At 36.2% G+C, this 14302-nt stretch overlaps 1 protein-coding gene across 1 annotated transcript; it reads left to right on the top strand.

Moving 5' to 3' along the window:
• Window positions 1-5633: 5633 nt before the first annotated feature.
• On the top strand, window positions 5634-6357 carry LOC118437246. The gene is made up of 3 exons (XM_035856153.1): window positions 5634-5952; window positions 6068-6156; window positions 6224-6357. Exons 1-3 carry the CDS (start codon window positions 5635-5637, stop codon window positions 6228-6230), a joined length of 414 nt encoding a protein of 137 aa, XP_035712046.1. The 5' UTR covers window position 5634; the 3' UTR covers window positions 6231-6357.
• Window positions 6358-14302: the final 7945 nt, after the last annotated feature.

Here is a 14302-nt window from a genome sequence, read left to right as displayed (position 1 = left end):
CTTCATTTGACCCAGTGGGTCCGCTTTCAAGGTCAGCAGGCCAATTTTCCCAAGCAAGCTCGGATTGCTCGCTTTTTGGGGGTAAATATCAGCGATGTTGGAGGGCCCACATTATTTGATTCAGTGCGGATTCTTTCATTATAAGATACAATAATTATCTGGGGTTATGATAACAACAATTTGTCACCTCTGACCTCTTTGGTTATCATGCCACATGAATAATTACGTTTGGAAAGTTATTTTACAGCACCCTGTTTTTAAGGATATTATCTTGCTTGCCTACGAAAATCAGCTCAAAATTCCAAGTTGCACCAGAGATATTCAAGTGCAAAGTCGTATAAAGCATGTCGATTCACCTTTTGTATTTCGGGTCTTAATTAATGCCAGATGTTTAAAAATGGAATGGAAGCGTGTTCCATCCAAACAAATGTACTATTTATGTAATGTTTTGACGCTCCCTGAGGCGAATTGTGCAATGCTAACGAATTGTTAATTAGTAAAATTCAAATGAAAATCAAGTAAAATAAATATAAGTCTATCAATTTGAAATAAAATTATATAAAATTTACTTAACGTCGATAAATTTGTAAAGCTCTTAAGTTTCAGTTTACGTAAGTCCGAATGATTGAGAATGGACTAATTTTAAAACATTATTAACCTGACAAATATTCAAAAGATTGGCACCGCGCATTTACATCATAAATAATCATCTTATCCAAATTAATTTCCCCCAGAAAGTGAAAATATATAAATATGTTTAATTTTACTAAAATACATGCACCCCCCACATACTGAGGGTGGGGCGTCCCCCTGATAACGTTTTTGACCTTTAATATCTTTGGCGCTATTAGAAATTTTGAATCGAAATTTTTAGAATTTGTTCACCTTATAGTCAGCATTATGGGTCGAAAATTTCAATTCGCTAGTGTAAATAGCACCAGAGATATATTGATACGAAAAAAATTTTTGTTAAAAAGCGTTTCCAAAACTGATTTTTTTAAATTTCAGAATATTTTTAAAACACTCTGGAATTGCGAATTATTCATAGAATTTGATCTGGGTGGTATGAAAATTTGTGGCATCTATGTGGCTTTCATCAACAACTCATAAATCTCCCAAAATGTTTTTAACTCATTCTATACCAGGTGGATTTGTGTAAAAAAGCGTGAGAAAAGTTTTATTTGTGGTAAATGGAATTTTATAAGTCTCAATAGTTGAAATATTTTCATGTTTATTATTTTTGCAGTTAGAGGAGACCTTACTGATGGTAATACAAACAGATTTTGGAGTGCAAATATTTAATTTCGTGTTATGGAGTTAGTTGGATAAAATTAGCGACATTTTGACACATTGGGGGCTGTTATAACTTTTGCTCTGAAACTCTACACAGTAATATTTTTATCAAACTTTAAACTGTATTGTCTACTGCAGACATGGGGCCACATAATTTGCTATTTCCTGATATTTTTAGGTTCTCAACAACTGCCCCATGTGCTTCCATAGGATAATTTATGCCTGGAACAAAAAAAATCATAAGTGTTTTACTCTGGGGTTAGTGGAAGGTCTGCCATGTACACTAGCGAATTGAAATTTTGCACCCATAATGCTGACTATAAGGTGAACAAATTCTAAAAATTTCAATTCAAAATTTCTAATAGAGCCTAGGATATTAAAGGTCAAAAACGTTATCAGGGGGACGCCCCACCCTCAGTAAGTAGGAAACCGGTATGAAATCATTACATGCATGGAGTACATGTACGACTATTATGCCCAACACGGTAATAACCGGCATTCTTGTTTAGTAATGTTATGGTAATGAAAATTACCAAATTCTGAAACAAACAATTAGAAATGCGATATTACCAAATTACTACCAAATAACTCCCAAAGCAATACCAGTGAATATATGTGACTCCTCCTTCCAATTTGTTAGGGAGTATCTATTATATATTTTACAAACCTTATTTAGCAGGGCTAAATTTAGCTTACTACGATACGTATCGTATACCTATCTGTAACACGCTGCTAAGACCATGTTCAGGAACATGCTTAAACATTTCAATATTTCGACGTCATCTCAATAAAATTGATGCATGTGCTTTATATTCTTTTTTGTTGCCCATAATGTTGTATTGTTGCATTGTATTTAGCAATATTACTGGATATTCATAAAAGTTATGATTGACGGGAGCTCCTTTCGTAACTTATTTCATCAGATTCGCTTTAGATGGAACATGTATAGGAACCTGTACAACCTGAACAAGGATAGTCTTACGAGGGAACCTTTTATGGTGCCCGGAGCTCCAAGCATATCCACTATATACATTCGACGCAGTTTTTAATACTAGTCCAATGATGTGACAAAATTTCCGTGTCAAAATGACATTTGGTCAAGTGGTGACGATTTCAGTGACGCGCGGAATGGTCACTTTCGCCATGGTTTTAGCAGCGCGGTACCTTTTTCACAATACGCTCCGCACGCTCCTCACTCAAATCTCAATCAATTTACTGGCATCTAATTTCACTGCATTTAGAAAATGATTCCAATTCATTTACTATTCACAACTTGTCAATATTATTTTTTCCTTTTAAATATCGGAGATTAAAAATTATGCAAAAAATATAACTTCTTACGAATTGTAAGAAGCAGGGGGATGATTTTGACACGGAAATTTTGTCACATCATTGGACTAGTATTAAAAACTGCGTCGAATGTATATAGTGGATATGCTGGGAGCTCCGGGCACTATAAAAGGTTCCCTGGTTAAATTCTTAATTGTTTCTGCAAGTAGGGATTCTTTGCAAGTTTTTAATTACTTACATCAGGTTGGCTGGAGTTCAATTCAAAATTATAAAATTACAAACTACAGTTAATACCTTGTAATTATTTACAAAGCAGTATTAGCGATTACATAAATGAACTTAAGTTTTTAATTTCTTACATATTTAGTTACATGCTAAATCTTGATGCTTCATAGTTACTTGATTTCAGTATAGCTCAAGTTATTTTGTGTAATTTCTAATACTACTTTGTAAATAATTACAAGGTATTAATTAGTTGTTATTTAGTTGATAATTTTATAATTCTGACTTGAACTCCAGCCAACCTGATTTTGGATTTTCTGTAGATGGTTACAAAAAGTTCGCGGATTGGTCAAACTTAAAACCGCAAAAGTAATTCAAGTACAATTGAATAAGACTAATAACTACAATTCGACCAGAACTTACCGCATTCTATGCAAATTCAGCGGAATAAGTTGATCAGTTATCATGCGTTTTAATCTTACTGCCCAGTTTGAAATATCTGGCTATTTAATTAAATACAAAATTATTTTCAGATCATATAAAATGCAGCTGTGTTGCAATTTTAGGGTTTTCCTCTTGCTCACGGCAACCCTGGCTGCGGCAGGCACTACGGATTACAGCAAAATAAAACTGCCCCCAGTGGTTACCTGGTATTTGGAGAACTTCGCTATATTAAGACCTGATAAAGAAGACCGGTACACGGGATGCATATGCCCACCAAGCCTGAATACTACGGGATCAACCTATATGTTTTGCGGACACGAGATGTCGCCCAAAGCGGGAGGGTCGTGCATCCCAAAAGGGGCGTATCGATGCGTAAACGGCCAGGCTGAAGCAATAATGGAGTTTGATTGCGACCCTGTGGTCAGTACATACCTAGTTGTAAAGGCTCAAGTGTCAGTATAATAAATCTGATAAATAATATAATGACCTGTTACCAAGGTCATTATGAACATGTTTTCAAAATTGTAAAATTGCAAAAGGAGACCACCCAAAAATGAGTGTTTCTTTGTTGCGGTTTGTTCCATTTTTAAAGATGCAGAGCAAGACACGCAAGCTGCAAGAGACACATGAGCCATCTTACGGCCCGTCTTGTGAAGTAGAGCAGCGCGAAGTACATATTTGGTTTCTTGCCCTCTTTTCTTGATTTCTTGCAAGTGGTAATTTACACTAGAAACTGCAAAGGTTGACATGCTAATTGCTTCAAAAATACTTGGAGCTATATGTGTCTGCTCACAAATAGGCAGCATATTTGCCATCAAATTTGATTTGTTAGTTATTTTTCCAAGAGGCAAAACAAATCTTGCATTAAGTTTTTGAAATATAAACAGACTTCAACGAAAGGCTAAAAGAACCTTTTGCGAAGTTTTAGGGTGCGGGCAAGAGCAAATGTGGTCCAAGACTTGGATGCTGTTTTCTGAAGATACTACGCGCGGATCATAATGCAAAGGGGTGTGTTCAGTAAGTCGTTAATAAACAAGCTTTGCTAAGAAAATTAGAAAATAAATAAGTAATATCTTTAAATTTTGCAGGGCCTGAACGTCAAGCACGCATTCACAGGAAATATTACAGCACACATTTTAAGTAATTCGAAATAAATAAATCTTTAAATGTTAACCCCGAGCAATTTCTGTTTTAAATATTTTTAATTTGTACCTCTTTTTGCTTCGAAATTCTTCTGTAATGCCACCCGAGGATGTTTTAACCTCTATAATCATACATACAAAAAATCATTGGGCTTTTAAAAATACTTTCTGATTTTTTAACTTAATCTTTCAAAACTGTGAATTCGTCTATATATTTGACTATCTATGTACGTAAGTACGGTCGCATATACATGCATTTCATTTGCATAAATATTCGCATGTTCCAGCAATTCATCTAGCGATATTGGTTACGGCTAATGATTGAACAAATAAATAACGGAATATAAACTGACTGGTCGTTTTAAGACGGGGCATAACGACGTCATCCTCATAAAAATAATGCATACATGTAAATGTATATATGCTTATCCATTGTTATTAAACCAATAATATTACATTGTAATGAGCAGCACAGGATGTTCATAAAATGTATGATGGACGGATTCGTAACTCCGTTTCAGCCCCACTATAGTTTGAACCTTGGTAATTGTACAACCGTAACAGGGACTGCCTACACAGCGTTATCAAAAGTGGGAACTTTCTGCAAGTGACCAGCTGCATGTCCAGCAGCTTTGACGCAGGAGGTCAAAACTGAGAATTATACGTATACAGATCTGTAGTTGAGCCTAAATAAAAATAAGTAAAATTTACTAAAGGTTGAGCTAATATATAAAAGAGGATGCTACAGTGGGCAAGTAAAATTAGTTCGACCGATGTGCAAAATTTCTGTAAAATTTGTCCAACGGGTGAATAAATTTTGCACCACGTCGGATAAATTTTTCCTGTAAGTTGCGTCATCTTTTTTTACTCAATCTGGAGTAAATTTTACTTATTTTTATTTGCAAAGTAACTGTAATTTATGTATTAACAAGAGGTTAAATAATTTTGCGAAATTAGTAATTGTGATTTGACAAAGAATATGTATATGTACATTGCCTGTAATTGAATTGGAGCAAATGTGACCTCGGGTTGTGTGCAATTTGTAACAAACAAATTTTGGATCTATTACATTTGAAAATGCAAAAGTAGGTCGATCACGCATGCATGAATAAAATTAGAAATTAAAATTCCGCTCTATTTTCCAATATTGATTCAAAATTATTGAATCTCAAAGTCAGTTTCAAGCTAATTAACCAATTTGAAATGATTAAATTAACCTAACCTATTTTTCAGATCGTCGGAAATGTCGTCGCCATTCAATTGTTGGATTTTCCTTTGGCTCACAGCCACCTTGGCTTCGGCAAGTACTACTGATTACAGCAAACTAAAACTGCCCCCAGCGGGGTCCTGGTATTTGGAGAACTTCGGCAAATTAAGACCCGGGGAACCAGATAGATACACTGGATGCATGTGCCCCCCAAGCCTCAACACTTCTGGATCCGTCTACATGTTTTGCGGACACGAGATGTCCCCCAAAGCGGGAGGGACATGCCAACCGGTAGGAGCTTATCGATGTGTTGATGGCCAGACGGAAGCAATTCTGGAGGCGGATTGCAGTATTGTAAGTTCATTATGAATGTCCCCCTTTCAAACTACGAAGTAGCAAGTGTGAACTTTGGTTGCACTCTAAGCTTTCGTTTCGCGGGACATGTAGTGAATAGTGTACCAATTTTTAGGGCGCTACAAAGAGGAAGTGTAGTCGAAGACCGACGTGTGTCTTGCTGAAGATAGATTGCGACAAACATAATGCAAAGTCTTGCATCAGGTAAGTTGTTCAAAAGTAAGTTTGATGGAGAAAGTCGTAAAATAAGGTATACCTTTTAATTTTGTAGGGTTTGAACGTTCGCTCATTTCGAGACACACAAATACGACCACATGAACAAAAATGAAAAGTGAGCTTATTTGTTTTATATTTAAAGACATTAAACATTACAGCACAAATTTTACTTTGTCACGAAATAAAACATTGTTCCAGGTTCAAATTTACATAAATACAGGGTGGTTAAAATGTCACGCTACAATGGAAAATTTTTCGATGGGAAAAATTTGTAAATTTCCATTAGTTACCGAAATTTTGTCTCTAAAATTCAATTTAAAGAATTTCGTTATCAGTTTTCCATCAGTTTTGATAATAATTGTAAAAATCTTAATCCAAAATCTTGTAACCAATGGGGATTTAGGGATTTTTCCCATTGAAAAATTTTCCATTGTTGCGTGACATTTAAACCACCCTGTACATGCACATGTGCGTACCAGCCTATATAAATTTGCATCCTATCCTTAGTGAAAGTACAGTATGTCACGAAATTGTAGATGCAACGACATATTTTTTATTTCGATATGATCCCACAATTTCTAAAATTCCGAACTTCGGGAAAAAATGTCAAAAGTATCTACGGACAATTTCCGCGTCGTCGATTTTTAACGACACACGCAGGTCAAAGGTCAGCATTTTTTTAAAGATTCAAAATGAGAGGCCAAAAGTAAAACTCGGTGGATAATTTTTTTTCGACTTTCCAATATTTTTTATTGGACGCGGCAAGGCCTCACGAAAAAAATGAGCTATCGTATGACCGTGTACGATTTTTTTGACGCCCACAGGAATTTTTCGCCCAGACATGCCAGTCCGGCATGTCCTTTCGTTGTAATCAACGAGAAGGCATTCAAAATCTACCTCCTATTTCAACGAAACATTGTTGGTCATTCCATTAATCCATATTCTGAGATACTTGTATTTATGTAGTGCAAAAACAATTATAATGAAGTCTTTTACGTGTACAACTCACAAGGAAACATACCGAGGTGTCCAACGAGTTAAGGGTCGACACCTATACCAAAATGACCACAATACATGACTTGTTAAACAAACTGAAGGAATTTCCGTGTAAAATTCACTTTTCGTCAAGTTATGACGATATTTGTGACGAGCACATGACTGTCGGGTTGCCAGAGGGAGAGGTCGGCCGCTGAACGATCAGGTCGAACAGAGAAGCGTCGTCGTCTTTATGTCGTCTTCAGAGATTTCAAATTCTATCATATTTTGAAAACCACTTGAAATTTTGAAATCCACTTGAAATTTTGAAAAGAATTGAAATTTCTTCAAAATTTCAAAATTTTCTCAAAATTTCAAAATTTTCTCAAAATTTCAAAATTTTGTCAAAATTTCAAAATTTTCTCAAAATTTCAAAATTTTCTCAAATTTTCAAAATTTTCTCAAAATTTTTTCAAAATTTTAAGATGTTTTCAAAATTTGAAAGAATTTGAAATCTCTGAAGACGACGACGCTTCTCTGTTCGACCTGATCGTTCAGCGGCCGACCTCTCCCTCTCTGCCAACCCGATGGTCATGCGCTCGTCACAAATATCGTCACAACTTGACGAAAAGTGAATTTTACACGGAAATTACTTCAGTTTGTTTAATAAGTCATGTGTTGTGGTCATTTTAGTATAGGTGTCGACCCTTAACTCGTTGGGCACCTCGGTATGTTTCCTTGTTAATTATGAATATGTAAAATTAGGATGCGAAATAATCCAAAATTGGGAAAATAGCAACGTTAATTGCTAAGAAATATTTAGGATGACTTGTGTGCATCTTACTTTAGCTGGGCTCAAGCTTGTATATAGAAAACAAATCGGAATTTTCGCGATACAAGCCGAAATGTGCGAATTTATTGCGAATTTTGAGATATTTAAGTTTTCACTAAACCTTTGCTTTTGTATCTTGGAATTATGTATAACTTTACTTTCTTGTAATTACTTAAACTTGACTTTAGAATACTTAAAAATCTCTACTCTCTTGCTCAACGAAGACTTACAAACTGACAACTACATATTGGTAGATATCCTGTACGTTAACAGAATCTCTTAATTTTACATTATTAGTACACAATTTTGCCAATTTTCTACATTAATGAGTTGCGATGCTAACATCTGTAATATGCATTTACGTGGTCGTGAGTAAGACCACGTTTGCTTACATGCATATGTGCTTAAACGTTTTATATGTATTTCGACGTCATTGCCATTAAAATTATGCATGCGGTTTTTTATTATTTCCGATAATATTGTATTGTTGAATTGTATTGCGTAGCACCGGATATTCGTAAAAGTTATGATTGACGTGTGCTCCATATGTAACTTATTTCGTTGGATTCACTGTAATTTGAACCTGGCGACTTTGTAAGTTAAAATCTGCATGCCCAACAATCTCGCCGCTTAAGACTTACTCAATTTTTAGGTCAAATTATTTTGTGAGATTATTAGTTACAAATTATTAATTTTAATTTATCTATAAGTTAATAAAATTCAATAATATATTTTTATTAAATTCCATCCAAATGATTTCGGATTTCCTGCACATTGTAACAATCAGTTTGTACTTTGGTGCCAAACTACAAACTGTGAAAGTAATTCGATACATATAAAATTACTAATTTGACTTCGGCCAGGTTTTCATGTATTGCATTATACTTAACTAGCGTATAAGCCCGTCTCCCGCCGGGCGCGAGCTTATTTGATTTTCATGGAAATTGAGTGGAATTTTGGAAAACTCCAACCAATTAAATATTTTAATCTATATAATAAGCCCAAATTCTGTCACCGACGGAAGTCAAAGGAATTTGTAAAGAACGTAAATTTGATGGTTTAAGTTGATGATAGGAAAATTAAGATATTTTAGAAATATAAACAATGCTCATGGCATTCTATATATTCTCATTTGGTAATACCAGGTGGCCCACTGAAACTGTACGCTAAATAAGACCCTATAGCTTCAACATCTTTTGTGTTACAGATTTGAAGGTACTCCTGGGTTTCTTTAATCTGGCTTTTCTTCGGGGGATAGTCAGCATGTGGCAAGTACTACAATGCAAAGTCCTAATTCTAAGGTTCAATTTGAGTACTCATTAGATAATCTGGCTCCACACTGTCAGCTGTGAGGTTGGTTTCCGTTGGAATTTCGCGAATTTCTTCTGATTCCAGGCTTCGGCGCCTTGATGATGGGTGTGGTCGTTATAAAAATTTTTCTTCGACTGTTCTTAGTCGACCCAGTCCCCGAGAACGTTTTTATAGTCCGCTGGACTAAATTATAGTGCACGTTCGATTCCTGCCACACTTTTCAAATTTACTATTTTTCTACCCATTTTTTAAATGAAAAATTTTCGCCGCATGCGTTCATTCAAAATTTTCCCTGCTGATAAGCTTTGCAAGTAGTTCAAAACGGATTTGTGAAACTTATGCAAAATCGCACGGGGAATCCAATGCACTTATCAGATTTTCATGATCTCCAGCGGTTTTAAAGTTAACAGCTAAATACAGTTACAGTGGGCCCAGTAAGTAAATATATGGTCACAACGAATGGATCCATAGAAAATCAACATCATATTGTTATACCCGATTCAAAATCTGTTAACAAAGAGACGTTTGACGTGTTCGACATATTTTACTTGGTCCACACGGTCACTGGTGTGTCGAATGTCAAAGCGCGTACGATATTATATTCGTGCTCAAATTTCAAAATATGTTCCAGTAGAAGATTTGGTTAATTCATCTGAAGCCTCATTCCCTTGATTAAGGGAATGAAAAGATAACGGATTCCATTCATTAAATCTACGTAGTCTGCATGAAGGGGATGGAATGTGTATAACATGGGCAGCCGATGGGAGCATCGAATAACCGCGGGAACATATTCCCTCATCCCTGTCTTCACCCTTCCGCGGCTATTATATATTTTGTCTGTCGTTGGGAGCGGCATCTTCCTTATGTAAAGCTGCAGTGAGAGCTGGAAAGAAGTCTTGACAAAATATGAAATAGCTACGTAGAGCAAATCTTATATGAACCCGATCACTTGGAAATTTATCCTCAAAATGGTCAAAGATGATTTTTAAAATCTTTTGGTGGTTATTATAAACATTACTGACATTAGGTATCCGCGAAGAAAGGAGACCTTAATCAATTACTCACTTCGTGTTTAGTCTTTTTCATCGCGCCCGCCATTAATTCTTTTCCGGAAGACTTTGCAACTTCATTGTTAATTTTCTCCCTCCGTAACCAAAATTTTCTTTAAGTATCGACTGTTTCACAAAGCTGGGAGTATGTCTTCTCACATATAGCCTAATTTTTTTTAATTGAGCGAAGATAATGGATGTATGTGGGATTTTCATTTTCCAGCATCAAAATGATTTTTTTCTAGATTTTTTCCTTGATAGTTATTGCATTGTGGATTAGCCCAAGGTCGGTCCAAAAAATTGCATTTTGTATTTTATGATACACCTTGATGAAAGGAATCAGGCGGTCTATCACACATTTCCGAAAACAAACCTGTGCGTCCTCATAGCCCATATAAACTGAGGGGTCCGAAACATGTCCAAATTGTCCGAACGCCAGCCAAACCTGAGATTTTTTGAGAAATTTCGAAAAACATTTCAATTTCTGTTCGGTTTTCAGTTGAGAGATATATTTCCCATGAAAAATTCCCTTCCTGAAGTTTCTGTCACGTTTTTAAGGACGTAGGACTCGTCGTCAGTGACCAATTATTTTGGTGTCATTTTGTTGCACGGCTTGGTAGGTCTTGCGTTTACCATTTTTTCTTGACGTTAAGTATGTTTTGCTTTAGATTTCTTTGAATACGCTTTGACCCGCAAGTTATGGGCTTTAATATGATACAAATAGTTTGTATTAATATTTGACTTCATGGCGGCATCAGGCACGGACGTGGATGAATAATTTTCAAAAAATGATTCAATCGTTATTAACTTTCGAAGGGCCTATATGGTGGTTTTTTCTCATGGTGCGTATATTAGGTTGAAATTTTCGGATTCTGCATACTTTTTTTATGTATGTCTCAATTTTTTCACGCCCACCCCCTTCTCGATTAAAATGCAGTCAAGTCTACGTCGAGTCGTTGTCACTCAAATTTTTGGACTTCCAAAAACTCGTTTCCCGATTTCCTCAATTTGAAGTGGTGCAGGAAATTTATTTTCCAATGATAACTTATGAAATTTTGGGGAGACGTGGTCAGAAATGTTTAGCATATTTTGCAAGAATTTCACATTTCTAACCCTACTTTTGAGGACTCTGCTATTAAACGCCCTAGTGATCGGGTTCATATAAGATTTGCTCTACTTCATCTGAAGTATATCCAACAGGAAGGGGCTTCCGATCCCTTTCCTTTCCCTTCATGCAAAGATGTCAGTACTTCGTCTGAAGTATATCCAACGGGAAGAGGGAAGGAACGGAACTCTTCACCATCGTTCGACGAGTTCACTGCGGCTCCAGCCCGCAGACCCCCACCAGAGTGATAACCACATCCCAATGGGGTTAACTCAAACAGAGGTAGTGGCCGGTTAGGTGCGCTACCCCACAAACATATCACTCCCAACACTGGGGGTGTAACTGCTTTCGATAGGCAATCTTCCTACTAATATCCGGCATCCCCTATGCCTATTAACATAGCGATAACTGTGTAGTCCACACACGAAGGGAGTGGAATTCCATTCTCCTTCCCTTCCATCGATGTGAAGATTTCACTACTGCGTCTGAAGTATATCCAAGGGGAATGGAAGAGGAAGGGAATTCCATTCCCTTGTGTGTAGGCCAAGTAAATATATTTTGTACTTTAAACAATTCAATATAAATATGGTTTACCCATGAAGGGAACGGAATTCGTTTCCGTTCTCCTTCCCGTCATCCATACATAGATAGCGAAATTTATGTCACTGGTTTCCGAACGGGCCTTAAGGGGCCTGAACGGAACAGAATGTTCCTTAAATATCCGGAATAAAGGAACAAATGTCCCTCCGGAAAGTGACCTCACCAACATTTCACACCCAGCACTGGGATAATAGGCAAATATCCATGATAATGTCTGGCATACCACTTCCCCCTAGAGCGATAACCACATCCCAAGGGGGCACACCCTCCCAATCCCCCCAGCAGAGCGATAACCGCACTTAATAATTTTTGTTAACTTCCCTGCGAGATAAGCTAACCAGCAAATCCTGGATAACTGACTTATCGACTTTCCAACCGCTTGCACCAACGCAGCTGATATGCAAATCACTTTCTCCACTTTCACTTCCGTTTCGGAAAATAACTTTCACTTCCGTTGCAGAAAGACATTTCCAGCTTATAACATAGATACACGGGACAGTCACATACCAAGACTGCAAAAATGTTTTGCTGACGCTGAGTCAAGCTCCAAACCTTAGCATCCAGACTTTGAGATTCTGCCTATCACAGGGTCCACCAAGGATGAACATGTTTAAGTATGTCAATGTTGAATATGTTCTGTTGTGAATTTGCTAATTTACTACTAAATAACTAAGATATACTCCACATGCAAGTCAAGCTACTATCCCACGTGTGTTTGATTTATTTACACATGTCAGAGAAATAAAATGAGCAGTTTTAAATTTATTTACCAATTTAAAATATCTGGCTAGTAAAGTACCTAAACATTATTTTCAGGTCTTATCAAATGGAGTGGTCTTGCAGTTTTTGGGTTTTTCTTTGGCTGACAGCCACCCTGGCTACGGCCGGCACCACGGATTACAGAAAGCTAAAACTGCCCCCAGCAGGGTCCAGGTATTTGAAGGAATACAGTAAATTACGACCGGGTGAAGAAGATAAGCACACCGGATGCATGTGCCCCCCAACGCTCAACACTACTGGATCCGTCTACATGTTTTGTTAGGTTAATGCAAAGGCATGCTATCCGTAAGTAATTGACAAGTTTTTTGTTGAGAAAATTATAAAAATTACGTTAGACCTTTTGATTTTGCGGGATTTAGGTGAAGCCAGACGCATAAAATTTGAGCGGGGGCGTGTTCCGTACATATGTATATACATACCAATATATATTTACAAATAATAAAACTTGTTGCTAAAATAAATTATACTTTGTACTGCAAAACAAAAATGTTCCGAGATTTATATTTCGCAAAACACTCTTTGTCAGCATACAACAAAATTTCATGCAGGGTATTATGTACCGACCCAGGATTTTAATGGATTTGAGTTTAAATTGGTTTTTGGCTTTTCAATTGGTTTTAATGGGTTTTAAATTATCTAATAAACCTACCGTGTTTCAAAATCTTATTATTTAGATTATTTAAAATGGTTTTAATTTGGTTTTCCCAGAAAACCATAAAATGTTATCAAACGTTATAAAAATTTTAAAAATTTTTCTCACAGGTTGAGCACGTAATCTATTTTCATGCTGCGTGAAAGTTTATTTTGCCCATATTGTATAAAATTTTTGAAACTTTGGAATAAATAAACAACTTACATACATCATCCTTCTCCATAACAAGTTTCAGCTCATTCAAACAAAATTAATTTCGGAACCAAATTTTAATATGCACAAGGGAAATTTGTACACACTAAAAAAATTCACTAAAATTTGCTCAAGGTTGAGTAAAATTGCCACGAAAGCCACAAGTTGGATAAACGTTACTCAAAACTGACAATGGAACCTTTTTCAAGCTCCACGAGATAAGCTTAGTGACTTATGCTAAAAAATCAAGCTAAAAATTAGAAATGACGTGGTACTTATCTTTTCGTTGAATGGGCACTTGGAGGTCAAATATTTGAGGGAAAAGTTCACAGTAGCGACCTGTTTTTTTCAAGCGGGCGAGCGGAGGAGTGAAAATTTTTATCTTCGAGGTCACTCCGCTAATTTACATATTTATGTAAATTCAATATTTCTTTCTAGCACTATGTACTTATGCAAAAAACCTATCCCATATAGGACGCACTTATCATTTCTACCTTCCTATCTTATGCATAATATTGACTTATTTATAATTCATCATGAATCATGAATCGGCAAGACAAACACACAATTACAAAGTAAACTTTGTACGTAATAAATTTCCATGAGATTTTTTTCCAGTGCTTTTTTATCACAAGAGT

Source organism: Folsomia candida, unplaced genomic scaffold (genome assembly GCF_002217175.1).
Source record: "Folsomia candida strain VU population unplaced genomic scaffold, ASM221717v1 Fcan01_Sc012, whole genome shotgun sequence".
NCBI classification, from domain to species: Eukaryota; Metazoa; Arthropoda; class Collembola; order Entomobryomorpha; family Isotomidae; genus Folsomia; species Folsomia candida.
This window is presented reverse-complemented; position numbering and strand designations above follow the sequence as displayed.

What these genes read in the sequence shown, in the direction of transcription:
- LOC118437246 (XM_035856153.1), top strand. Translation starts at nt 5,635, where the DNA reads ATGTCGTCGCCATTCAATTGTTGGATTTTCCTTTGGCTCACAGCCACC. An exon ending in TGGAGGCGGATTGCAGTATT is followed by an intron (nt 5,953 to 6,067) that starts GTAAGTTCATTA and finishes ACCAATTTTTAG; the next exon opens with GGCGCTACAAAGAGGAAGTG.